Source organism: Nasonia vitripennis, chromosome 2 (genome assembly GCF_009193385.2).
Source record: "Nasonia vitripennis strain AsymCx chromosome 2, Nvit_psr_1.1, whole genome shotgun sequence".
Classification (NCBI taxonomy): domain Eukaryota; kingdom Metazoa; phylum Arthropoda; class Insecta; order Hymenoptera; family Pteromalidae; genus Nasonia; species Nasonia vitripennis.
Window position 1 is genome coordinate 20,708,651 of NC_045758.1, and position 25,325 is coordinate 20,733,975.

At 36.5% G+C, this 25,325-nt stretch overlaps 5 protein-coding genes and 1 long non-coding RNA gene across 22 annotated transcripts in view; 2 read left to right on the forward strand and 4 right to left on the reverse strand.

Moving 5' to 3' along the window:
* LOC100113484 (protein dj-1beta) lies at positions 1 to 5,412 on the forward strand. Of its 2 annotated transcripts, XM_032596392.1 has the most exons (6): positions 1 to 109; positions 1,090 to 1,133; positions 3,713 to 3,918; positions 4,617 to 4,772; positions 4,846 to 5,038; positions 5,121 to 5,412. In XM_032596392.1, exons 3-6 carry the CDS (start codon positions 3,730 to 3,732, stop codon positions 5,246 to 5,248), a joined length of 666 nt encoding a protein of 221 aa, XP_032452283.1. In that variant the 5' UTR covers positions 1 to 109; positions 1,090 to 1,133; positions 3,713 to 3,729; the 3' UTR covers positions 5,249 to 5,412. The 2 variants fall into 2 exon arrangements, with proteins under 2 accessions (XP_032452283.1, XP_032452282.1); XM_032596391.1 differs by lacking the exons at positions 1 to 109; positions 1,090 to 1,133 and adding an exon at positions 2,882 to 3,540.
* On the reverse strand, positions 5,406 to 10,320 carry LOC100114470 (mediator of RNA polymerase II transcription subunit 24). The gene is made up of 11 exons (XM_008210166.3): positions 9,567 to 10,320; positions 9,352 to 9,477; positions 8,944 to 9,280; positions 8,422 to 8,844; positions 8,148 to 8,334; positions 7,714 to 8,074; positions 7,177 to 7,622; positions 7,006 to 7,098; positions 6,371 to 6,661; positions 5,851 to 6,295; positions 5,406 to 5,643 (listed from the first exon to the last, which is right to left on the reverse strand). Exons 1-11 carry the CDS (start codon positions 9,687 to 9,689, stop codon positions 5,497 to 5,499), a joined length of 2,979 nt encoding a protein of 992 aa, XP_008208388.1. The 5' UTR covers positions 9,690 to 10,320; the 3' UTR covers positions 5,406 to 5,496.
* LOC100114505 (tRNA (cytosine(72)-C(5))-methyltransferase NSUN6) lies at positions 10,308 to 12,664 on the forward strand. Its single transcript, XM_008210153.4, has 9 exons — positions 10,308 to 10,500; positions 10,576 to 10,642; positions 10,736 to 10,875; positions 10,951 to 11,073; positions 11,178 to 11,370; positions 11,439 to 11,601; positions 11,679 to 11,886; positions 11,971 to 12,264; positions 12,338 to 12,664. Exons 1-9 carry the CDS (start codon positions 10,474 to 10,476, stop codon positions 12,611 to 12,613), a joined length of 1,491 nt encoding a protein of 496 aa, XP_008208375.1. The 5' UTR covers positions 10,308 to 10,473; the 3' UTR covers positions 12,614 to 12,664.
* LOC103316474 lies at positions 11,110 to 11,855 on the reverse strand. The gene is made up of 2 exons (XR_001728837.2): positions 11,744 to 11,855; positions 11,110 to 11,267 (listed from the first exon to the last, which is right to left on the reverse strand). It is a non-coding gene; the product is annotated as an uncharacterized LOC103316474 (long non-coding RNA).
* On the reverse strand, positions 12,648 to 19,707 carry LOC103316479. Of its 4 annotated transcripts, none has more exons than XR_512414.4 (28): positions 19,616 to 19,707; positions 19,439 to 19,541; positions 19,071 to 19,206; positions 18,732 to 18,996; positions 18,529 to 18,638; positions 18,243 to 18,449; positions 18,049 to 18,174; positions 17,869 to 17,970; positions 17,631 to 17,752; positions 17,356 to 17,565; positions 17,176 to 17,269; positions 16,992 to 17,083; positions 16,699 to 16,902; positions 16,349 to 16,544; positions 16,070 to 16,261; positions 15,865 to 15,999; positions 15,451 to 15,787; positions 15,280 to 15,387; positions 14,940 to 15,198; positions 14,529 to 14,867; positions 14,255 to 14,450; positions 14,018 to 14,157; positions 13,750 to 13,920; positions 13,513 to 13,666; positions 13,302 to 13,430; positions 13,099 to 13,222; positions 12,893 to 13,024; positions 12,648 to 12,766 (listed from the first exon to the last, which is right to left on the reverse strand). XR_512414.4 is itself a non-coding variant. In XM_031924824.2 (28 exons), exons 1-28 carry the CDS (start codon positions 19,635 to 19,637, stop codon positions 12,673 to 12,675), a joined length of 4,482 nt encoding a protein of 1,493 aa, XP_031780684.1. In that variant the 5' UTR covers positions 19,638 to 19,707; the 3' UTR covers positions 12,648 to 12,672. The 4 variants fall into 4 exon arrangements, 3 of the variants coding, with proteins under 3 accessions (XP_031780684.1, XP_032452266.1, XP_008208399.2); XM_031924824.2 differs by having other exon boundaries at positions 12,893 to 13,028; positions 17,013 to 17,083; XM_032596375.1 differs by having other exon boundaries at positions 12,893 to 13,028.
* Positions 19,306 to 25,325, reverse strand: part of LOC100114613 — a 12,867-nt gene continuing 6,847 nt past the window's right edge. For 5 of the 13 annotated variants that reach the window (XM_031924833.2, XM_031924832.2, XM_031924835.2 and 2 more), the window contains exons 5-11: positions 25,091 to 25,322; positions 24,852 to 25,000; positions 24,644 to 24,780; positions 24,348 to 24,557; positions 24,189 to 24,271; positions 21,630 to 24,086; positions 21,277 to 21,546 (exon numbers count right to left, since the gene is read on the reverse strand). In XM_031924833.2, coding sequence (XP_031780693.1) covers positions 21,449 to 21,546; positions 21,630 to 24,086; positions 24,189 to 24,271; positions 24,348 to 24,557; positions 24,644 to 24,780; positions 24,852 to 25,000; positions 25,091 to 25,322 — 3,366 coding nt within the window. In that variant the 3' untranslated portion in view covers positions 21,277 to 21,448. Of the gene's footprint in view, positions 21,547 to 21,629; positions 24,087 to 24,188; positions 24,272 to 24,347; positions 24,558 to 24,643; positions 24,781 to 24,851; positions 25,001 to 25,090; positions 25,323 to 25,325 lie in introns of all 13 variants that reach the window. The other 8 variants (XM_032596378.1, XM_031924840.2, XM_031924839.2 and 5 more) reach the window with 8 other exon arrangements.

A 25,325-nucleotide genomic window follows, 5' to 3' on the forward strand; every position in this document is an offset into this window, starting at 1 on the left:
GCTGCGAGAATGCGAGTTGGTTTAACAAGGGGCGCGTGTATCATTTTCCACAAGTTTGCTTTATCGATCTCCTTGCGCGGACTTGCTGTGATATTCAGAGGTACACGAGGTAACTATATTCATTTTCTTTTCTGCATATACTTTCATTGTCGCGCGGTTCGAATCCGATGAGTACTTACTGCGCACAGATCGAAGCTGTAATTTACCTACTCAAGTATTGAACGGTCACGCGGCGAGTTATTTTTATGCGATTTTTCAGCCGTAAAATTGCAAGAGCGTCATGATTTCTTCCAACTTTGAGGAGATAAGTTTTTTCATTTTACCGCGGTGCAGTTTTATTTTAAATTTGCCGTTAATCGTGCTATGATTTAGTAGGTATTTCTCTGATAGCGACTGTGTAATAACTAAGTTGGCCGCTTTTATTCGCGAAAATATTACCGGTAAAAATAATAAAGAGTCGATTGCACTACGGGCTCGAGTAACGCTTCTTAGAAACCCCGTGCGTGTTTATAAGCCAATCGGCAGTCTAAATATTTAAACTTTGAAACTAAATATTTGTGCCAGCAAGGCAGCCATACCGAACTTCTCAACGTGTTACAAGTCGCGTCGTTGATAAATGGCCATCGTTTATTTCACATTTATTCCTCAGTTTATTATCAATCATAATCGCAGACATCGACGTTTTTAAGTATTTATTATTTTAAATAGCCCATCAACTTATTCGAAGTTAATCAAACCTTTGATTTATCTTTTTATACTGCTAAAAAACAGATTTTTTAAATTGTTCCCCGCGCCGCAATACTATAAATAATACATGTATTTTAAACTTAGCGATGAAGGGGGGATTTTGAGTGACAGATCGTAAACACGCGGGTCTTTGATTGCGAAACGTCGGTGGCGCCTAACAGAATCAAATGCCTTATTAATTGAATCAGAACTAAAGGGTTATTCTCGCATCAATGGAAGCGTATTTGATTACAGTTTTCACGCCACAATCAATTATGCACAGCGACAAAATACTCGCTCTCTTACTTGCCCCCCCCCCTCCCCCCATCCGTCCTTTTTAATCATTTTTTTCTATCCCTATAGGTATAACAGTTGCACGACGATAAAGTCGCTACATACATCAGCGTGTAAGTATATATAAGTACTCGCTCGCGTGATTGGTGTATAAGGAATGATCGATCGCGATGCTGAAGTGCAGCGTCAAATGACTGTTAATTTATTAAACCGCGACGTTATTTCAGCAGGAGAATATCGCTGCCGGCGGCGTTTTATCGTATTTCTCAATTAACTCTCATTAGCAGTCTATAGGCAGTACATCGGCAGCGACAACGCACGAAAAGCGTCTATCGTCGACATACATCTATAGATTTTGGAACACAAGTGCGATAAGATATAAACACATCGTCGTGACATCTCGGCGGCCGCGATCCGCCCAACGCGAAAACTTGCACGCGCGGATCAGTACCTATAATATGCATCGGAGTGGAATAAAGTCCCCGAGATGGAATCTCCGGCGCGTGGAAAAGCGTGACGACAACAAAAAGGAGAGGAGAGCTAAGCATTGAGAGAGAGAGAGAGAGAGAGAGAGAGAGAGACAGCGACGACGAGTCCACGCGAGGCAGCAGAAGAAGTAGAAGAAGAGGAAGAAGAAGAAGAAGCGAGAAGGGAGATGGCAAGTTTTGACTGTCTCTTGACAGTCACTCAACACAGGTCGTGGGCTCTCTCTCTCTCTCTCTCGCTCTCGCAATATACACTCACTCGCGAAGAGATTGGGGTGAGAGAGACGGGTTTTGTCTTCGTTTTCAGTAAGCTTCTCACTCGGCGCGCACACAGCTGCGCCGTGTCGAGAGAGAGAGAGAGGCTCTAGCAGCCGGCGCGTGGGGGATGCGTTTCAGTTCCGAGCGTTCCAAAATCAGACCGACGACGAGAGTAGCTCTTCTCCCCCACTCTTCCTTTCGCTCTCTCAAGACAGAGACGGAGCTACCCCGCGTTGTATATAATATAGCAGTGTATATGTGTATGTGTGTGCGTGCGTATATATGACACTAGCACTACACACTGTGCGATGGCGGGGAGAGGAGGCGAAAGAGAGCCGATATATACACAGCGGGGCAGCGCGGGAGGGAGGGGGACAAATCTCTCACGCTTGAGTTTACGTGTGGTTAGCGCTGTACTACGAGCCCACTGTATAATACACAGCCCCGCGCGGATGTATATACGTGTATATAGCTATATTGCCATATACACGTATATACACGCAGCCGTCAAAGGATACACACGTCGACTCGGCGTGTTGGTGCGTGTATATACACACACGGACACACACGGGCGGCAAGGCTCTCTCCATTCGTCGTGTGTAAATAAATGCACCGCCGTTGCTGCTGCTGCCGCTGCTGCTGCTGCTGGCTTCGCGGCGGCGTCATCTGCGTCAAAATGAAATCGTGTAAATAATAATGCCTTCGAGCCATTCAGTTCTCTCTCCCTCTCTCCGCCCCCCCCCCCCCACCCCACCCCTTCAAGATGACTTTTCCTTTTGTCAGGCGCGCGCGCAGCTCCGAAAAACAATCCGCGCGCTCCATTACACGCTCGGCCAGCTAATAATACTCGGCGGCTTGTTAGACACACAGCGCGTGCCGTGCGCTTGTGTTAATTCATTAACGCGATATACTAAAGGAAGAGTCGCGCCTCTATATACTCGTGTTATATATACTACATTGTACGCGTACCGGGAATTCGGAGCGCGAGCGTGGCTTCTCTTCTTTTTACTCCCCTACTCATAACGTACAACATAATATTTTACTGAACCTTATCGGACACGTTTTCTTTGCTCAGGGTTAGAGGCACTTCTGTGCTGCTGCTGCTGCTGCTGCTGCTGCGGCCGAGTGAAAGCCCCGCCGTCGCCGTCGTCGTCCTTTTGACGTTTTTATGCGGGCTATTTATGCTCCGATTTTATGGGCATCATTAAAAATCGATAACCTTTTTTTTATTCTCGTGTTTTATAACCAGCCAATAAAGGCCAAATGATAGCTCATAGCTGGCACGCATAATTGAATATTATGCGTAGCCCGGAGACACGCACAAGCTGTGTGCGTGTAGAGCTCTGTATTCTCTACATAGAGATATCTTTCAATTATAATTAAGCGCTGTCACGCATACCTGTATACATTTTTAATAGTTTTCCTTTAGTTATAGACGACATCGGCACTGCATATGGTGTGTGTATATATATATATATATATATATATCCGGAATCTCGGTCTGCCAAAATTCTACTCTCCGATATCAGGGAAAACAAAAAACTTGTGACTTGTGATTCCACAATGGCAGTGTTATCGTCGCGAAATCTCTCGCGAACAAAGCTGCACTCGAGAGGGAGAGAGAGAGAGAGAGAGAGAGAGAGAGAGAGAGAGAGAGAGAGAGAGAGAGAGAGAGAGAGAGAGAGAGAGAGAGAGAGAGAGAGAGAATGCAAAGGTTAATTTATTTCTCTAGCTCCGCGGGCCACTCGACAGTGTACTCCCAGCTCCAAATCAAAAGGTTAAAAGCTTAAAGGATCAGCTACTCCGCGCGCGCATTAGCATAATTCAAATGAATAAATTTAAAGGGATCGTTGCGCAGTATACCTTTATATACAGTATTACACATAGCGACGCGGCGTCCGTCAACAGATAAAATCGTCGTCATTCGATTCCATTATCTTTCCATCTAGAGTGTTCGATTTACCCAATGTCGGCAACTGCGCTGCTCTTGCGAACCGTCGCCGCATCAGCCAATTGTTTGTTCCGCGAAAACCTCCGCAGAAGCTCGACGGCATTATTCTCGACGATGGCGAAGAAAACGGCGGTATGTCTACTGGCCGAGGGCGCCGAGGAGATGGAAGCGATCGTCACCGTGGATATTCTACGTCGCGCCGGGGTGAGTCGGACAAATTCGCACATAACCTCTCCGGCTTTTCTTTGAGCGTCGAGCGGTCTCATTTGTTGGAATTATTATTGTAAATAAACATTATTACTGTCTGCTTTACGCGTCTTCAGGGCTCTTCAATTACTCAACAATCGGCGGCGTCCTTTTTGTCGATTGTCGACTGTTGTGAATTCTTATTAACCACTTGCGATTGTTTATCTCTGTATATCGTCGCCCCCTATATAGGTACTATGAAAGTAGAACATTTCAGACCTCGCACCGAAAACTAATGTATTTGGTTATTCGCCGCGAAGACTAGCACGTTTCATGGCTCAAACTAATGCTCTTTGTAGTATGAGAAAAACTTACGATAATTTAATAATTTTTGTACTAGCTGACTCTCTGTATGTGAATGTTACTATGTACCACTTTGGCGTTCATAAATATCATCAATTTTTCAAGCATAAAGCCCCGAAACCGCTAATGTTTTCGTGAAAAGTGCTAGTCTTTGTGGCAAAAGCTTGACCTGTGCTACTCTTCGCGGCGAAAAATGTAAAGTACTATAACTCTTAACCAGAGGGATTTGGGACGTGCTCGTCTTCGAAAGGGAGCGACGACATTATATATGTGCGCAATTTCATTGTTATCAGAGCTATATGTATAGTGCGTTGAATGATAAAAATAACGAGTTTGTTATTACTTTGCGAAAGGTATCCGTAACTGTTGCGAGTATAACAGATAAGGAGTGCATCAAATGCAGTCGAGACGTAAAGATTTGCACAGATGCGAAGATTGGCGACATTGAAGGACAAAAATACGATGCCGTTATTTTGCCAGGTGGAGTCGGCTGGAAAAACTTGGCTGCGGTAAGTTAAACATGCTCGGACGGTTTATTGCTTGATTGTTGGAATTATTACTCAATTCACTTTTCTTACACAGTCAGCCAGAGTAGGAGAAATACTTAAAGCTCAGGAATCAGAGAGCAAAGTAATTGCTGCAATTTGTGCTGCTCCAAATGTTTTGAAAGCCCATGGAATAGCAAAAGGAAAGAAGATCACTTCTTATCCTTCAGTGAAAAATGACCTAACAAGCGATTATAGTTATATTGATGATCAAATTGTTGTCACGGATGGTAAATAATTTTTTGTTATCATAAAAATTATCTTTAACTTTGAAGGCTATATTTGGTATCTCAATCTTTGATGATCTTTCAGGTAATTTGATAACAAGCAAGGGACCTGCTACTGCTTATGCATTTGGATTAGCTATTGTTGAAAAGTTAGTAGATAAGGAAACAGCACAAAAAGTAGCTGATGGTCTATTGTACAAGGATTACAAATAATCTTTTAAAAAGAAAAGTTAACTAGCTTTAAAAAAATGTTTGATTTTTATTTGATTTTCCTAGAGTATCTATAATTAGTTATTAATTTTCTTAAAAATAAAAAAAATCAATTACAAATGTAATTTTACAAAAAAAAAAAGAGAAATAAACATCAAAGTACAAAATGAAATTGTTTAATTCGTCTATAAGATTATCTACATTCAGCGTCATTGTGCATAAAGCTTTTGATAGAAAAAAAATGTAACACATTACTTCGTAGGTTTCAGTTGTATGTTACGTAGCATACACAAATCTCTAGCGATTGCCTTGCGACCCATTATCGTTTGAACATCGTATAATCGTAATAATAAGTCTGTTGTAAAGAACTCAGGTAATGCTTTCAACAAGCTTGGCACCTAAAAAAATATACATTACGGTTATTTTAAAGAAAAGCAACATAACGTATGATAAAATTGAAACTCAATTAATATATAGACAGAAAAATAATGGCAGTCCAAATATTCGATTATTTCTCATGTCAAAAAAGCGTAGGCTTCATTTGTCAAATCATCTCTATAGACAGAGAATTAGCAACAGCAATAAGTGCAAAATAAATTTCTTACCAGTGTTTGCGGCATTTTTTGAAGTACAAGGCGTGCTCTATCTTTTCCACATAGGACTGTCAATTGTAGAAATTGTAGTATAAAATGGGTATGCTGTGAAACTTCGCCATTTCTACCAGCCAAAAAGTTAAAGTTTGTGAACAGTCCGTTTAATGCACTGAGTAAAGGATCTCGCAAGACAATCGACTTTTGTCCATTTGACGTTCCTTGTGCTTGTGGAGAACTCGAACTAAACATGGAATTAGCGTCAATAGCTTCGTTCAGTCTTAATAGTTTGGCGGCAGGCATACCGATGTCCATGTCGTCAGGGTCTATATCTTTTCGTGCTCGTTTTCGGCTATTTGTTTGTTGAGGACTATTGTTACTATATTCTAAACTAGAAAATATACAGTAAACGCATAGCTTAGCTAATGCTGACGATTGCGGTTCAATGAGCTTCTTTCCCCTAGAACGCAAATAATTGTATTATGTTTAAGTAAACAGTGATTGTGACTAATATTTTTCTATTACAAATACTTACTGCAAAGAGTTGTACAAATATTGTGGCAAAACGTTATTTATCAAATCTAGAGTAGAATTTTCTATATCGAGATGTAGAATTGCAAATATCAAATCTAGAGAACGATCGAGTTCTTCTTGATATTGAATTTTCAATAATTCTTTGACTAAATTCGAAACAAACCACAGAGGACCTCCAGTTTTTAATAAAGATTCTAGAGACTGTGTCGCTTGTATATTGATCCATCCACGCTGATAAATTCCCTGCCATATTTGTTGTAGTTGTTCGAGAATGGGGTATTTCGATGTTATACTGGAAATAAAAACGTTTAGCTTAGAATTTTAATACGTTAAACAGTAAAATCATGGCAAGATCAAAGGTCAAAAAATGAATAATGGGATAGCTTTTTATTGTGTGCATTTGAAGGTTCTCTATGCATTTGGTTAGATTGGTTAGTTACTAATATTGGTAAATTAAGATTCAAAGCTAGAGGCTAAAATGGGTAGTAAAGCTACAAAGATCAAAATTTTTCAAAAGATGATTCGCGACTCTTTTTTCATTATCTTCTTATGCATAGGCAACAGAAAAATGAAAAATGTCTTTGATGATAAGGAAACACGCTTAAAATTTATATGCATTATGTGAGTGTTTTTTACCTATGAGATACAGTAAGTACTTTCGTCTTCGTTTGCGACGGAAGGCTGTAATCATACTGCATTTTACGTATGATTTGAAACATAAAACTCGACCTAAAAAACAAATTTGTCCATGTTAGAAAGATTTGAAAAAATTTAAAGTCAAACCAATTGATTTTTTTATTTCATTACCTCTCTTTGTAGTTGTCTTGCATCTCATCGTTGGCAATTGGCGAAATGAATTGCTGTACCATGTTCGCAGGTTTAAGTAATGATTCTTGGTGAGTGATACTCATATATGCACACAGCCAAGCAGCTGCACAAACCGGAAGGCAAAAGGAGGCGGCGCGTAATCCGTTGAGTGCTCTTTTGACGTCCGCAGCACTCAAGACGCCACTCTCCCAAGCATAAAGCAACTCCTTAGCGACGCCCATAGCCGACTGACAAGACACTTGCCAGTTAGTGTTGCTTGATTTCAGATCCGAATCGCCCGAAGTAATCTGGCTCAATAGCATGTCCACCTTTGTTGTATCAAGATTTTGCAGCATCTTATACGGAGACTTTGGCTTGTCTTTGAGGGGCATGCAGTCGCGTACCCACTGCTCGAAAAATGAGTCGCCGCCTTCCTCTAACACAATCTATCAAGAAAATTAATGTATAAATTTTTAATGTTTGATTAAAACAGAAAACACTTTACAATATTGTATTGACATAGATTACTGTACTTACTTCGGGACCATAAGTTTGAACTATAGAACACAGCATGAGGAACGAAATTTCGAAAAGCAAAGCCCGAGTTGTCGGCGTTTTTCCTGGCACTTCACCAACTTGCTTACTGAACTCGTTAAATTTGATTAATCTCGAAACAAAGATTTTCAATTTCCCTTCCACAGTTGCCACCGATAACATCAGTTCAAAACTATTCCCTGACAATACTTGGAAAAAAATGCTTAACAAAGCATCCTGAATTTTTGTATATTCTGCATTAAGGGTCTTCAAAAATCCAGCTAAAGTTGGTTCTGCGCGCATTATCACAGTCCTTATTGACTTTTCAGGATCAAACTTTTGTAATGGCGTTAATAATCCATCTCTGAAACATTAAGATGTGTCGTTTGTTAAAGATGTTAGAGAATATTAGTGAAAAATTATCCGAAATAAGTTACCTTCTGCTGCTTATTTGTATTGTTTGTTTTTCTGTAACTAAATTTACTTTTTGTAATTCGTTCAGTAAAAATTGAACGCTGTTTCCAGCCCAGATGATGTCCATTTTATCCAAAAGAGGAGTGTATCGAAGTAACAGTTCAAAAGCATCCAGCACATCTTGAGAATATTCAAAACTTTCGTTTTCGCCTTGATAAAAAAAAAAAAAAATAAAAAAATGTAGTGCAACATTTTACTAAATAATAATAAGTTTTACATTTTAAACAATCAGCATACCACTTAATGTACTGGCATGAAGCTCCTTGAGAATTTGTGGCAGTTTTAAAACAGTAAATCCACCCCAATGCGATTCTTTCAGGGAGCCCGTTACATCGTGTAAGCACATCATACATGCGCGAATAACTTCACAATACAATCTTGCGTTAGAATAGTTTTTAAGTCTTTGAATCATGTGTAGTTGACTTATGTAAATGGAAGTTTCAGTGCTTGGATTAACTAAATTCTGTACTGCTAACAATGGTTGTAAACAATACGTAATGGGTTCAGCATCAACCTTTACAAACTTTGACACTATATTTTCAATTTCTAAATTACAAAGTTTCTTTAGAGAGTCTTCTATAGGTATTGAGCACTTTGTATTGCTCTTTTGTTGCTCTTTTTCAATTTCCTGACACTTTTTGACAATGTAAATGTATAAGTCTGTAAAATAAAATATAAGTTAATATTATGAAATTAGATTCTAGATTTATAATAATGATAAAATTTGTTCATAAATTGAAGTTAGAAGACGTTTCTTACCTTTATTATCATGTTTGGCTGAATAAAGCATTGCACAAATAAAATCTGATGCTAGGAGTTCTTTCAAAAGATATGCTGGCTTGTCCATTAGTTCAGAAGGCTGAGGAGCCAAGGGAGGTGCCTGAGGTACTTTGGTCAATGCATAATAATAGCATTGTAATAACCAGTGCACAATGGAAAGACATGCTGCTGCCAAAAGGTCCTCTTCTGGTTTTCCTCGACAAGTTATTCCAACATGGATCATTTCTAAGAATTCCAACAAACTCGCGATACAATGTGGCTTGTGAAAAGCATCATATTTACTTATCCTTTGCAACACAGCAGCGTAAGATACCAACTAAAAAAAGATGAAAATTTCATATTTATTCATTTTGTATGGAGAATTCTAAGGTAAGTAAATGTACATACCTGTGAACAAAGGGAATGTTTGAGATAAGAAAGTACTAATTCATTAGGCCCTGGACCTACTAAGGCTTGCTGCAATATGCAGTCAGCTAAATTGTGCACATCACCACTTACTCCTCTGGGCAAAATCTGAAAAAGTAATTGATCAAATTCAATCTTAAAACACAGCAATTCAAAATTATTCATCTCGTTTATAAACTGGGTTCAATAATGCTTACAGTTTTGATATTTATACCCCATTGGAGGTCACTCCATCTTTCACGCCAAGCTCGCAATAGCAATGCTTTCAAACTGCTTGTTTTACTTGTGACTTTACTTTCCATTGCTGAAGATTTGCACATACTTTTGCAATAAATTAAATCAGCTAGAAGCTACTCTTCAATGAAGTAATCTTTGTCATCCAACTAACCACATGTTTTTTTGTCTATCAAATTTTTAGATAATTTAATATCTATTACAATTATTTACATTGACAAAAGTTTCAGTTATTTTTGTATCGAAGCAGATTTACAGACAATTACAATAAATAATTTATTGTAAATACACCATATTTCAAAGACTGTAAACGATTTCGACTATTTTTACTAAAACTGGCTATACAAATGTATGTACTTGAAATACACTCATCTACAGGTGATAGTAGTACACGATAAAGTCGCAAATTCCTGACGATCTTCGGTAATACTTTAACTTATGAAATTAGCATTTTGTATACAACTCCAGTAAATAGGTAGGTATGTATGTATGTACACTACTTTCACTTGACAAATAATGCTTGCGCCGTTTCTTCAATAAACATCTGCTTCAAGCACAATATCTAATATGTTACAGAATAACTTACTACACTAAGCATCTAATTAAGAGCCTAAATAACTTTTACGCTACACGCTTTCTACAATCTAATACTGTATACGCTCCGTACATCGGGGAGCTCACCGCAAACAATGATCCGCCATGTTGAAAACTCATCACATTTTATTTTATATAGGTACACCGTAAGCGCGGCTGCTGTGGAACTTGTCGGAGAGAGGCAAGGAAGGGAGGCGGAGGAAGGAAGAAGTATAGGTAGGGCTAGGTAATGGTACCTATAGAGTCACCAACCCAATTACCCAACAGGCCAACAGCATGATTTTGACGTCTAAAGTCTGTGAGGTTATATAGTTTCTATAACATATACGTATCGAATGAGGTTCTCTTTTCCTATATATGTAAGCTTTGTTTTATTAGAGGATTACGCATTTTTCCAAATGTAAATACATTTGTGAGGATTTTTTGACAGCTGTTGAAAATTTTGGTAAGATTTATAATTTATTGATATTTAAATATTAAAAAAAAAACATTAATAATATGAAGAACTTGTATATACTCAATTTGTATTAATACACAGAATATATTTATCTGACAATGGAAGTTATTACACCAAAACATCGTCTACTAAAGTTTAAAAAAGAGGTTCTAGATGAATTGAAAATAGATTTTAAAAAGATCAAGCCTTTTGATCAGCATTTAAGCGAGGCAGAGTCCGAGGTACTTTTATATTTTTATTATAGTAAACATCATTGTCTACTTGCAAAAACTAAAATTTAACGATCATTTTTACAGGAAAAACTAAACAAGATTATTTTATGGTTGAGCAACACACCTAAAAATATTGTGTACAGAGTTAACACAATTTTAAATAGGCAACAAGTAGTACACCATCGCATTGTAGAAGCATTAAAAAAGGTACTTTTAAAGCAGATTTACATTCATTCTGAAAAGTACTTTTAAGATTTTTATTATTTGATTGTATGTGAATATACAGAGATAACAAATACTGAATTCAACAGTACACAAGACCTATTCCAATCATTTCTACTTTCCCATGTGTGGAGGAATTGATCATTGTAAATGGCTGGGACAAATCAGTCGAATTAAACCTGGAAAGACAACAATATGAGGTTATCGTTGATGCAGCTTGTGGAGCAGCTGTCCTAAGAGGAGCTCATATTTATGCTCCAGGTGTTTTGGGGATGCCTCGAGGTAAACTTTTTATAATTGAAGTTGTGATTTGTAAAGGATGATCAAGTAATCGATTTCTTTTTTTAAAGGCTTAAAAGTTGGAGATATAGTAAGTGTTTATGCTGATCTTGAGCAAGCTTGTAAAAAAGGTTTAGTCACAGAGTATGATAAGAAAAACAAATTGTTTGTGGGAAATGGTATTGTTCAATTGACTAGAGAACAAATATTTGGTCATGAAACAGAGCATACCAGGTAATTCTTAATATTAAGAGAAGCATTGATATTATTAAAATAGAATCAAATGATATGAATAACAATTATATTTATAGTGGTATTGCTGTCACCATGACTGATATTATATCGCATATTCCACAAATAAATGACAATATATTACCTAAAGGATACGTGCTACTGCAGAATTTACCATCTATACTATGCTCTCGAGTGTTGGACCCTCAACCAGGAGAAACTGTACTAGATATGTGTGCAGCTCCAGGCAATAAAACAACACATATTGCTGCTTTAATGGAAAATAAGGTATAATTTTTATATTATGAATGAACATGCACTATATCAGAGTTAATTTTTGTGCTCCAATATAATAAATAACTTGCTTTTTAGGGTGTTGTTGTAGCAATAGAGAAAATAAAAAATAAACTTGAGAGATTGAATTCGAATATAGAAAATTTCTCGGCGACGATTGTTAAAGCTTATTGCTTCGATTCAACTAAGGCTGTTTGTGATGCAGAAGAAAAATCCATTTTTGATGGGCCACCTTACTCCAAAGAAAGTTTTGATAGAGTATTGTTAGACGGACCTTGCAGTGCTTTAGGCCAAAGACCTCAAATTCGCAATCCTATTAGTGTATCACAATTGCGTTCCTATGTGCCTTTGCAAAGAAAACTATTTACTTCGGTAAGGATTTTATCAAAAGTTTATATTTGATTCTAAAAGGGCGATTTTTTGATTAAATTATTTTTCAACATAGGCAGTCCAACTATTAAGGCCTGGCGGAACTCTAGTCTACAGTACTTGTACAATTACAATTGCTGAAAACGAAGGTATAATCGCTTGGGCTTTAAAAACATTTCCGAATCTTGAATTGCGATCTGTTCGTGAAAAATTGATGAGTATGAAAATGGAAAAATTTGCCACAGTTGGATACACTATTGATGGTTTGACTACTGAACAGTCTGATAAATTGTGCAGATTTGATGAAAATGATACTGTTGGATTTTTTATAGCTTGTTTCATTAAACGATGAAACGTTAATCGAATCTTGTAAAATATACGTGTTACTTTCATAAAAGGAGAATTTTCTCGTTATAAATGCGCCTGACCTTCCCAGGAACATTTTGATACGATACCGTCAATTCCTGAAACAATGTCTATCGCTCCTTTGAATATTCCAGGTTTCCTGTTAAAGAACATAGATTTATAAAAAAATATCGCTGACACGGTTTTATATTTTCGGAAGTTGGATTCTATTTCCTAGTTTCAATTATATATTTCGCTCTCAATGTTCTTAAAATGTTCAACTTACTTCGGGGTGAAACGCGCCATAATTTGCATTACATCAATATTCGCGATTCCGCGAGCTGCTAGCAAACCTTTGGTAGGATAAAGTGTAAATATCTCGTTATTCGCACGGCTTTGAAGTTCAAATTGTTGAGATCTATCTAAAAATCACAACGATGTTCATTACAAAATAATGTTTAAAATATTTAGTCCCTATAGTTATTATTCTACCTTGCATATTTTTTATTTCAAATGTGAGACTTTTAGACTCTCCTACAATTACTTCACCAAAGTTTAAGGAGTTAATCGAAGATTTGAGAGTAGGAAAATGAATTTTCATAAACACTGGAACTGCCTGAAAATATTTCAGTTGAATCTTATTTTATCAACAGAATCACATACATACAGCCGAATAACAGACATGGTTACATTACTTTCGTAAATCCTTCTTTATAAATAATTGTCAATTGTTTATTTACGTCAATCGTGCTAAAATTGCCATTCTTACTTGAATTCATTTTCTTTGCTAACCAGCCTTTATCAAGTGTACATTTAATTGCAATCTAAAATACAGTAGTCAAAATACAGAATCAAATTAATTTGTTCCGTTATGATTAAATAACTTGGATAGAAATAAAAGATTACCTCCATACTTTCGCCAGGGTGTACCGATCCACGTCTACTACGAAAAGTCTCACGTTCTGTCCTTACACGATATATTTGAAAAGGTTGAGGAATGTCAAGTGCAAGTTCTATAATTTCTTCTTCAAAATTTTTTAGTAAAACTTTTTTCTTAACGCTGCAAATAATTAAACCATTGTTATTAATACTCATAACATATATTAATTAACATTTGATTTCACAAACAAAACATGAATTTACTGCAACTTGTTATTAGCTTGTTGCAAGAAATCTTTGGTGAAAAATTCAAAAATACATTGAGACTTATCAGTCTGTATAAACAAGCTGGGATTCCTAATACTACATTCCAAATCAACTTCTGTAGGTGGCAAATAATAACCATCTTTTCGAAAAAATACGTTATCCCTGTATCTGAAAAGCGAAAGCCAAAAAATTTTTCAAACTGCACTGATTCTTTATTTTTCTTATAAGTCATTATAAAATTGCGTGGTGTAAGCAAATGACGTACTTAAAAAGTGGCGGTATCCTTATAAATCCACAAATTTTGCACGCGATTTTTTCGACATTTCCAGTGAATTTGTCGGTATTTACATTGATATAGATGTAGCGTTTTTCTTTTGGAGGTAAAAACAGTTCTTTGGGGGTTATCTACATAAATTATTATTATTATGATTATTGTACTATCGATGTATACGGTAAACATGGCATAGAAGTATAGAAAAAGAAGCGTTATTTTTTGAATTACTAAAACGATGTCACTCGTTGAATCTCCGTAATAGGGAACCAAACACAGCTGGAACTCGGTGTCTTTTGATTTTTTAATCGTTATGTTATTCGGTAAAAGATGCAACGTACTGGTAGTTGATTTGACATTATTTTCCGAATCGCCGAACTCGTCAGTACTAATTTTCAATACGGATAATTGACTATCCAACGAAGCGCTGCAGCGAAAGTTCGGAATACAATAAAGTGTCAAGGAAAAAATTTAAAAATATAATGGTAAGCACGTTATTCTTTACCTATTTTGAACGTGCGTCTTATTCCTGTGTCCAAAAATATCGCTACCACTGCTAACTTGGCCGGTGTTAACTTGAATTTTGTTTTCTTTACTTTGGTATGGATTTAAAGCGCAACTAAAAAATTTTTTAATAGCATGATAGAAACTTGGATTTGTGAGCAAAAATTCGTCTATGCCGATGAATGGTGTAAGCATTTCCAGAATCAAACTAAATGGTTTTTCCTTGATGCTTTCATTAATTAAGAAAGAATGCCAATCGACGTACAGCGGAATCGAACTTGTGTTTTCAACCAAAAGTTTTCTTCTCCCGAAAGCACAGCCAGATTTGAAAACGTTGAATCTAAAAATAAAGTTGCTCGTCTGATGATAATGGTCTGAATTATTGCGAAGCTAACGAAAACGTATCGCAAACCGTATTTTTGGTGTTTGGTTCGAGGAGTTTCCGCAAATAGGATAAGAAATCGGTGAGTTGCCGTTAATGATGCGAACCCAGAAGGTATAAGAAGGTAACAAATCAATGTTAACAGTGATTTGATCAGTGTATATTCCCCAAGTATTGCTGCTGGCAATTACGTCAAAGAAAACTGCTTCGTAAGATCCTATTTCACCGTTCAAGGGATCAACTTTTAATGTAATGCCTGACATCAATTCTTTTGATTCATCTAACATAGCTATATGCGTATGATTGGTTGTGATTAATATAGTAGCTAAAATTGAAATTTTTTCACAAAATTATTCAATAAAATATTTACAATCTTTATCAGCTTCGTCTTTATCATCACGCCAAGACTGTTTAGTTTTTACAAAAAAATAACTAGCTATGGGACTTTCGTTTTGCAAATAAATTCGTTTTCTTTTACCTGAAAATAATTTATAGAGATAACTTTTACAGGTGCTTTCACAAAAAATCTTACTTATCTTACTTTGTCCAGACGTTATGTGAAATTCAATAACAAGTGGTAAGTAGCGAAAATTTTTCCTTATCAAATCAGAATAAAAATCGAGATAAGGTAATATTTTCAAGTTTTCCATATTTTCGTTACTATCAAAGGATGTTCCTGCTTCTGTCAATGATTCTTCTTCATAGCGGAACAAATTCGAAACCAAGTCAATATGACTTAATTCAGTATTGTCTGTATTATCAACGGCACGGCATTCGGTTACATAGTTTTTGCTATCTTCGCTATCGTTAAATTCATGCTCATTGTTAATTTTATCATGTTTGCTTACTGTAATATCTTCATTGCTAAAAATATCTTCCTACACGCAAGGATAAACGATTGATTAAAATTGACTACAATATGCTTATGACTTCTGTGTATTATAATCTATTTTACTTCATTTTCGTAACTATTGCCTGACGTTATCGTATCCATATCAGTCAGTTGTAGCGATTCACTGCTATTCAGCTCAACGGTGTGGATCACTTTTTCTTCTATTAGTCGTGGTTTGAACAATTTTATCTCACCAGTCTAAATATGAAGATCAACATTTACACGTATTCAAGCTGATTGTAATGAAAAAAAAATACTTAATTTTTACCTCTTTATCAAACTTTGACAAATATTCATCGGAATTCCATTCAATACGAATTGTCTCGTTTAAGAAATTGTCTTCATAAGTCAAAGGAAAGAAAAAGGCAACACGCAATGCCTTGATTGTGCATTCAAATGATAAGACTAGTGGGTTCGTTCCATTGAATTGACAGGGTAAAAATATCGACGAGACATTGCCCTAATAGCGCAGATACAAAACTTTTTTTATTCATAAAACTATTAATTTCTAAACAGATATTTGTGCGTAAATGTAGATACAACTTACGGTTTCCAACGGAAGACACTTTAACGTTACAATTTGCGACGAGTGGGGTAAAATGCAATCATACTTGGGATCGATTTTCATTTTTATCTTGGTATGATCGGATCCTACGGCATTACTCCACCAATACTTCACTGGTTTTGAACTTCTATTACAAAGAACGGCAGAAAATTTTGCTTCCACTCCCACGAAAAGTGGTCTATAATAATATTTAATCAAAATTAAATCAATTCAAAAAAATTCTGTGAATATATATATATATATATATATATATATATATATATATATATATATATATATATATATATATTGCTTCACAAAAAAAACTTTTGAACGTTATATAATTTCCAAACCCTCCAGGCCTTAGCACTGCAGTGCTAACCAATGTCGCTTGACAACAATCGCAAGTTCCATAGCCCTTTATAAACCGACAAACGTCGTCACTTCTCGAAGTGTTCGATTCGGGTGGATCTGGTGGAAACATGTCATCGGACAGTAAAGACATATCTGTGAAATTCATCATTGTCATAAAAGTGTCCCCCTTCGCGTGGTCTTCTCTATTGCGAATAGAATAGTTTGTTTTAAATTTTAAATGATAAATATAGCTATAATCTTTAGTTATAACAACGTTGAATCGTTTTCGTACATCCTGTCGATTTTATCATACTTTTTATCGTCAGAATCTTCTGATATACATTTTAGACGTACTTCGAGATTTTGAAAATATACATCTACTGTCTGGAAAAATATATTATATAAGCACAGTCTCCATTGATAAATAACATATAGGGAAATTTAGTCAATATGCGAATACACTTCATCTATTTTACATTTTCACACAAACGTCGATTCGCTATGCTGTTTTGATACGCATAGTTATATTTTTTGGGGATTGCGGCAAATGGCACATCTTCAATAATTAATCTGCAATATTATTTTTGAATTATTTCTATCAATATTAAATTAATGTGTATTTTTAGAGAAAATGTATAGCAGAAAGAAAATCTTACTGCAAAGTCGATCGATACTGATCAGGCGCCAGATTGCATAAATTAGTCATCACCGTGAACGTCGTAATTGAATTGGATTGAAAAATTCCGTAGCTCGGCTGGATTTTTAATTTATTCACGTTCAAAGCTTTTCTACTAATAGTATAATGACACTCGTCTGGACAAAGCAAAATACTATTTATTTCCCATCGATAATGCAAGTCCAGCTCACTGAAATTTCGTAATACTCTATTGTCAATAAATAAATATGCAAACGATAACATTTAAACAATTACCATTTGCTCGTAACGGTAAATGTGGTTGTTAATACTTTGTTAGAGGTACCAGAACCAAGATCCAAGTAAAGTATTGTGCATAATTCGTGTTTTCTTGTTTCAAACCATTGATATTTAATATTCTACTACGAAAGAAAAGTGTTGTAATACGCGTCGGATACCATACATTAAAAAGTTGTCGAATAATAATTGGATATTGTTAGAATAAAATTTGAATAATCTAGACATAATAATATACTTTGTCGAACAGTATGAGTTGAGGCTCTAGTATAATTCCATCACCAACAACTTCAATCGTTTTTATTGCGCAATTGTCACTAACAACGTACAATTCGTCTGCCTTTAAAAAAGCAAACAGATTAAAAATGTTCATGACAATTTATCATGAGGATTCAAAATTTCATTTACACATAATCACCTGCAAACCGTAAGAATCAGGGAAAAAGTAAGTGTATAAAGTTACTTGCTCGTCTTTTTTCAATTCAAAGTAAGCTGGCCAAAACGCAAAAGGAGAAACTATCAATATATTTTTCATAGTAACATCCTGCAAATGAGATTTATTTTAAATGCGATTAGTTAAAAAATGCAGGGGAAAAATGGTATTTCAACTACATTGATTCTCATGGAGCACCAATCCATTTCACTCATTATGAAAAATCTTGCATTTCCACCATTGTTTTTGAAAACTGTGGAAACAATTGCAAACTCTCCTACAAAACATTTTTTACAGTCAAAAGTCGATTGTGTTAAACCACCGCATGAAGTATAACTACTGCTAATACTGTCGGTGTATTCCGTAGAACTTTTGTCGCTAGAAAACTATGAATTGATTGTTTAAGGTAGGTTATATGTATACTGCAGTAAATAACAATGAGATAAAAATTTGTGCTATATGTACCGACTTCGACCTGAAGGAATATGAATCGTCAATTAATGCACCAGAGTCTGACAGTGAGCTTTCGTGGAGTCGTTTTCTAAAGGACGAGGTTGAATGTATTTGTTCGAAAGCTAAAACGTCGAATATAGATCAAAGTTAATTTTTTTATCGATACAAAATATCGTGTACCACATTTATTTAATATTTAAAGCCGAGGTGTAAACCTCTCAAAATAGGAGGATCTCGATGAGCCTTCAACTTAATAACAACCGATTGGCCATTTTGAACGGCCAGCATCAATGATTCTTCACATTCAGCAACAACATCGCATCGAAAATGTATGACTAGTCTTACGTGCATTCCTGGTGCGATATTTTCCTTTTCGGCATTCTTCGACTCGACAAAAACAGTGAAGGCTGACTTTGCGGGTCTGCTTTTGATTGTGAATCGCGCCAACTGTGTGTCAATGTTCTGCACGATCACTGTTTTCTTGATCATTGAGGGATGCAATTCTTATTAAAATTCAATATTTCGATCTAATCGAGCTATGGGCATTTCCTTACTTTATAAGTTTTATGAGCTTCACAGTTACAGAACTCAACAACTTCCGGATTTGCTATTAATATTGTTTTTAACGACTCCGTTTTTATGATACTCTTTTTAGATATAATTGATAATGCAGGATTCTTAAGATTGGTACTAAAATAATGAATCGGATTAATATTGGTAACCTAAGTGTAAACTATGTAAGGTTCGAAATATTAATTTTATGTATCATAAATAAAACATATCGTTGAATAATAATTAGGAATTTGATTTTATTTTTCTTCAGGTAAGGGTATTAATCTTACTCTTTATGATCTAGCAATATAGATTTTACAATACAAAAAACATATTTACAAAAGTGTATTTAAGTATAGTAAAACTTTACTTGGATTCAGAATTAAAGTAAATTGTTGTCTCTGACAGAACAATTTCAGTTTTCTCTGCTATTAAACAATTTAACGATTTTTCATACTCTTGAATAGATTGATCTAAAATTTAAAAAATCTCTGTGATACAATCCATAAATTAGATAAGGTTATCAAAACAAACTGATTAATATTACGATCTTCCGTTAATAAACTCATTGGTCGTAATAAAGAATATTCCGGAAACGTGTAAGAATCAAGTGTAATTTAACCAAGTTTAACACTTTGACACTCTTGAAGGATTCTGAGTTTTTGTACTTTTTTAATGTTTCGAGTTGCAGGTTTATGGTCCTTAATAATATCCTAAATGTGTATACAATTATTTGTTTCTTTCTATAGGTTTAAATTAATTAATACTCTATTTTAATAATCTGATTTTAAATTACGTTGTAAATTCCAAGTAATATCAATTGCACAGAAAAATTCTTTTGTAGACTATTTGAAATATATATATATATATATATATATATATATATGTATATCACTTTTTTAAGCCGTGAAATCTGGCGAATCAAGTTAACTACATTCAAATAATTCTTATTTGAGTGAGATGTATGATATATAATTAAATTTTTCTTCTAGATTTAGCTTATCTCACATTGCAACCTATAACTAATGAAGGTGTCAACTATCAGATCATTCATTTATATTCACTATCAATTGTTTATTGTGCATTTAAAATCATAATAATTGATTCCATGTTTATATTTATTACTAATCATTTTTTTATAAACAATTTAAATGACATTCTTATTTACAATAATGTAGTATTAATGTACTAGGATTTTATATTGTATGCTTCCTAATAAGAAACCGTTTTGTTTTCTATAAAAAATTTACATTTTTAGATCATTATTTAGTTTTGATCTTGCTCTTGAATTTAGTTTGACATATCTATGTATATTCAAATTGATTAAAAATACTTAAATAGTATTCATCTATTTTATTGAAGCATTGAGTTTCAACGGTGACTTAATTATCAATTGAATAGCCTATTTACATTAAAGGAAAATTACTTTGTAACCTTTTTAGATTATTTTTTATTTTCCACTATATTTCTTAAAATATTAAGAACTTTTATATAAAAAAAACTACAAAAAATCAGTATGTATATATATATTTGTATATACATGCAAAAACAGATTTTCATACAAAGTATTTTTCCCATAGTTATTACTTGCATAATTCCATTATTAGCGTTTTTTCTTTATTATATATAAAAATTTGTATAACCTTATTTTCATAATATACATATACAATAAGATTGAACGCACCTGTGCCAGCCATTATTATTAAATATTTATAAATTTCAATACGACACAAACGTAAATGAAGTTTCTAGTTTAATGCAGTAACAGAAAAAAAAGAAAAACAGTTAAAGTCAAATTTTTTACATAATAATGGAGAAAATAATATAATTCTAAGTCTAACTAGATTCAAGGCTTAGTTTTTTACACTTTGTTTTTCAACAAAAAATATAATAATAATATTAAAAAACAATATTAAAATTTTATAAATTTTTATACATCTCTTGTTGCGTTTTTTTTCTTTGAAAATATAAAATCCTAGATTGTACCTCACTACTCTAGAAGTACAATACTTTTATGAAACTAATATAGCATTATATATATTATATCATTATTTGTATAATTGAATGCACTGTCCATTTTATAAATTATAAATAAATTTAAAAATTAAAATGCCAGTGAAACGTCGGATACTGAAACATCAATTAATAAAACATGTGTATTTTTAATCTAAAACACAGATGATCTTATCCAATTTGTAAGTTTCTTTCTTTTTTACATTATACTTCAAAGCCATTTATAACTTTAATGCACTTATTGGCTAAAAAGTATTACTTTGTTGTATATTCTCGCAATAGTTGAAAGTTTTTATTTACATACAATACACGGACACTTTGCGACGTGCTCAGCCTTTTCCATTTAACGGTCAAACTTTTAAATTTCTCATTTGTCAAGCTCCAATGCAGCATATTGTTCCTCATCAACTTCAGTCATCATCAAATTTCCATCTGGTAATAACAAGACAACTCTTCTCGTTCCACCTATGAGTAAAAAATTGTTTTTACGATATTAAATAAGAACGAAAGTCATTCAACAAAAGGGAAAATACAAATAGCAAAATTACCTGGTGTAGGTTCATCAGCCTGAATAACTTGAGCAACAACTTGTGCCTGGTTTTCACTGTCCTCCTGTCCTGTAGCAACGACCGTGTTAGTACTGTCCATGATGGACATAACCATCTGCTGATTATCGGCAGTGCCAACTTCAGCACCTTCGACTGTACCGTCAGTGCCCTCTTTCACGTAGAACTGAGGTGTTAGATTCACTTGGTCGGGCATCAGCTGGGCCACGGCCTCAGCGACTGCGTGATCGAGCGTGAGCACAGAGCCGTCCTCTCCAGCTTGTTGCTCTGTCGTTACGTACACACACTGCTGTTCGCCATCAGGACCACGCGTTACTAGCAGCGTCTGTCCATCTTCTGCTTGACCCGTAACTTGGTACACGACTCCGTCATCTCCAGTTATCGTCACCAGTCCACCACTTTCTTCCATTTTGACGTTTGTTCCCGCCGTTGTCGCCTCCGTTGTGGCGATTTCTGTCGAGCCAGTGATCATCTCCTCTTTTGTTACATCAGGTAGAATCGCAGTCTCAGTCGATGGTATCGCTTCAAGCCCCGTAGGTTCTGCGGTCGTTGTCGTTGTCGCTGTTGTGACCACAGCTGTGGCTGGAACTGTGGGCACTACACCAACTGTTGTTGTAGTTACCGCCGTTGTTTCGGGCATAGCGATTGGCGGCACGTTCACAACAACACCACCGGTACTTGTCGTCTGTACCTCGATAGAAGGGTCATCAAGACAAGGCAGATCAGGTCCTGGCACCACAACGCCCGCGTTTAAAGTAATGGGAGTGGGGTCATTCGCCTGCACAATGGTACCGGTTGTGCCACCTGGACTCATCTCCACGCGCACAATACCGCCCGTAGCGTCCGTAAGCGAATCCAGGTTGGGCAACACAAGCTCAGCCGAATTGTCGTTGGCATTGGAGCTACTGGTGATGATACCGTCGGCAGTGACTGTCGTCCCCGTAGCCGAAACCTGTACAATGGCCATAGGCGTGGGTGCAGGTGCCGGTTCCGGTTCCGGTTCCGGCTGATCTAAGGGTTCGCCATCGGGACCTATGATTCGTCCGGTATGTGGGCAAAGAGTAAACTGCCTTGGAGGACTGTCGGGCTCGGCAGGCTGAGCTGGTTCTGCAGGTACTGGCGGGAAATCCGGTTCTCCTTCACTGCTACTCTCTTCAGACTCGATCTCGTGGAATTCCATGTGCAGGCCATCCGTCTCGGCAAGCTTGCTCTCTTTTGGCTTGTTGGCCGTAGACGTGGTGTCGGGCAGCCTACCTTTAGGCCGCGCACCTCCTCTTGCGGCAGTTGTCGAGCCACCTCTTGCTCCACTCTTAGCTAGTACACCAGCCTGCTCAGCTACCTTCCTCCTGGCCATCATCATTTTCTGCTGGGGTGTGATAAGAGACTGGTTTCTGCTGACGGGCGTCGTTTTGATAATGGGTCGCGTTGCTTGAGCGGGGCTCACTACCGTCTTTTGGATGACCTTGCCCTGCTGATTCATCACCGTGATCTTGGGCTTGATGCTCGTGAGAGTGTTTGGCGATGAAACCTGAACGATTGTGGACGTCGGCGTAGTACGCTTTTGTTGGATAATTTGCTTTGGCGGGGGTGCCCTTATCGGCGTGCGTGTTTGTGTGATGCTTACTACGTTGCTACTCGACGGCGTGGAGGAGCGTATACCTGCAGGTCTCGGGAGCAACGGCCGTCCGTCTGCGGTGCGTTGGCCCGTCGGTCTTACGGCTGACGTCACTCTCTGGGTCTGTATTCCTAGGGGGCTGGGGACTGCTGTAACGAGGTGAATTTGTTGCATTTGATTAGGATCGGGCTTGGGCTGAATCTTAATAGGCTCGTTCTTAGGCGCTGTAACTGCACCTGTTTTTGCCGGCGTGGACTTAGGCACGACCTTCATTTGGGTCACGACTTGTGTGCCATCGGCCTTGGAGGTCACTTTGACCGGAGTTATGGAATTAGAATGTAACGCACCCGCTGAAACGATCTGCTTTCTCATGACGCCATCACGATTTTGGACCATCAAAACGCCGCTGTTGGCCGACTGATTTGGACCCTTCACAGATATCTTGTTTGTCGGCGAGGAGTCTAGTTTGATGATGCCGTCTTTTCGATGCACTATGTACACATTAGATTGCGGTTGGGCGTTGGTTGCTTTCGTATTCACAATATTCTTATTTGCAAGCATACTATTAGCTAGGTCGGTGCCGGTCATTGGGCCACTCGACCGATTCGAACCATTGGATTGTGCGTTTGCTCGGCTAAAAGCACGCTGGATTACATCGCTGCGCCCCATCACCACCTTGTCTTCTTCGGATTCAGCCGTCCAGTCGTCGTCACCGCTAGTATCATGCTTGCTGCGTTTTATTGTATTCACGTTGCCTACACTACCCATGCCACCATCGTCGTCTGAATCACTATCCGTGAAGGCGATTTTCCGTTTGCCAAGTACTATTGAAAACAATCAATCATATTATTTCGTGGCATTAAAATAATTTATTTAAAATATTTCTGAGATTAATAAAGCTGAAGAATCGTTTAAATGGCACTTACAATCATTGTCTTCGTCTTTCATTGATCCACACCATTGTTTCACTTGGTCCAATGCTTTAGATTTACTTGACCGCATTGGCCGCCTACAAAAAAGTGTACTGATTAGCATAAGATATGGCTTTTATTTTTCTAAACTATTTAAAACTAGATCTATCATACCCAGCTTGAGCAGCCGAACTTGGTCCTGCTTTAGAGTTATCAACTTTTACGATCTTTTGTGCCATGTTCATTTGGTTAGCTCGATTAATAGATTTAGCTACTTGTTGAGCTTTCAGCTCTTTCTGTTTGGCAAGATTTTGTTCAAATTCGTCCATTAACTGTTTACATGTCACGCTGACGTGCGTCACTTCTTCCCATGTATTGTGTTCACTGTAATTTATTGAGTTTTGAAGATTCATTTATGACTAACATTATTATAATACTTAAAATTTGAAGGAAAAAAGATAAAAACTCACTGCGCATATCCTTCCCACTTGAGCAAATACTCGTAAACTTTTTTCTTTGGATTAAACCGTTTTGCCAGAATTTTCTCAACAGCATATTCTTCGCCACTGGATTCAGCATTATTCTCACCAGCATCACTTGTCTTTTCCTATTCGAAATTTATTCAATAAATTGCAGGTGCAAACTTGGATTGACACATACGTTAAATTTTGTTTTTACCTTTGGCTTGATGGAAGGTTTCAGCTTAACCTTGCCTTTGTTGTCAGTAGGTTCTGTTTTAATTTTAATATCAGGCTTAAATTCTTTCTTTTCAGGACTCTCGGGTTGTCCATTTCTTATTATTTTACGTACAACAACAGTTTTACCCCCTATAATCAAAGGTTCCACAAATGAATTATTCACTTTGTAATTTCTACATGACTTTGGTAGACATCTAATGATGTTTTTAAGAAACTCACCATCTGTTGTGATATTACCTTGTTGACGTGGTACTTCTTGCATCTTTGTATTACTTATTTTCGTGAAAGTCTGAATGGTCTTGCCAGCTGTTATCCAGCAATCTCTAACATGCGTATCCATCTTGCACCATTTCTGGTAGAGCTTCCATGAATTATCCTTGTCTGGACTATCTTGTTGTATTTGCGTATCTTTCCAGAGCAAAAATGCCCATACTTGTGCCTTTTGCTCATTCTA

Bases quoted from the DNA above. Each gene is read 5' to 3' on its own strand.
- LOC100113484 (XM_032596392.1), top strand. From the start codon at position 3,730: ATGTCGGCAACTGCGCTGCTCTTGCGAACCGTCGCCGCATCAGCCAAT. The intron at 4,773-4,845 runs GTAAGTTAAACA...TTTCTTACACAG, and splicing joins GCTGGAAAAACTTGGCTGCG to TCAGCCAGAGTAGGAGAAAT. The intron at 5,039-5,120 runs GTAAATAATTTT...ATGATCTTTCAG, and splicing joins TCAAATTGTTGTCACGGATG to GTAATTTGATAACAAGCAAG.
- LOC100114470 (XM_008210166.3), bottom strand. From the start codon at position 9,689: ATGTGCAAATCTTCAGCAATGGAAAGTAAAGTCACAAGTAAAACAAGC. The intron at 8,335-8,421 runs GTATGCTGATTG...TTTTTTATCAAG, and splicing joins TCATGCCAGTACATTAAGTG to GCGAAAACGAAAGTTTTGAA. The intron at 6,296-6,370 runs GTAAGTATTTGT...TTTGCGTTCTAG, and splicing joins TATTTGTACAACTCTTTGCA to GGGAAAGAAGCTCATTGAAC.
- LOC100114505 (XM_008210153.4), top strand. From the start codon at position 10,474: ATGATTTTGACGTCTAAAGTCTGTGAG. The intron at 10,643-10,735 runs GTAAGATTTATA...ATTAATACACAG, and splicing joins GACAGCTGTTGAAAATTTTG to AATATATTTATCTGACAATG. The intron at 11,371-11,438 runs GTAAACTTTTTA...CTTTTTTTAAAG, and splicing joins TGTTTTGGGGATGCCTCGAG to GCTTAAAAGTTGGAGATATA.
- LOC103316479 (XM_032596375.1), bottom strand. From the start codon at position 19,637: ATGAGTTTATTAACGGAAGATC. The intron at 19,207-19,438 runs GTAAAGTTTTAC...TCATTATTTTAG, and splicing joins TACTTTAATTCTGAATCCAA to TACCAATCTTAAGAATCCTG. The intron at 15,788-15,864 runs GTAAAATAGATT...CCTTGCGTGTAG, and splicing joins GCAATAGTTACGAAAATGAA to GAAGATATTTTTAGCAATGA.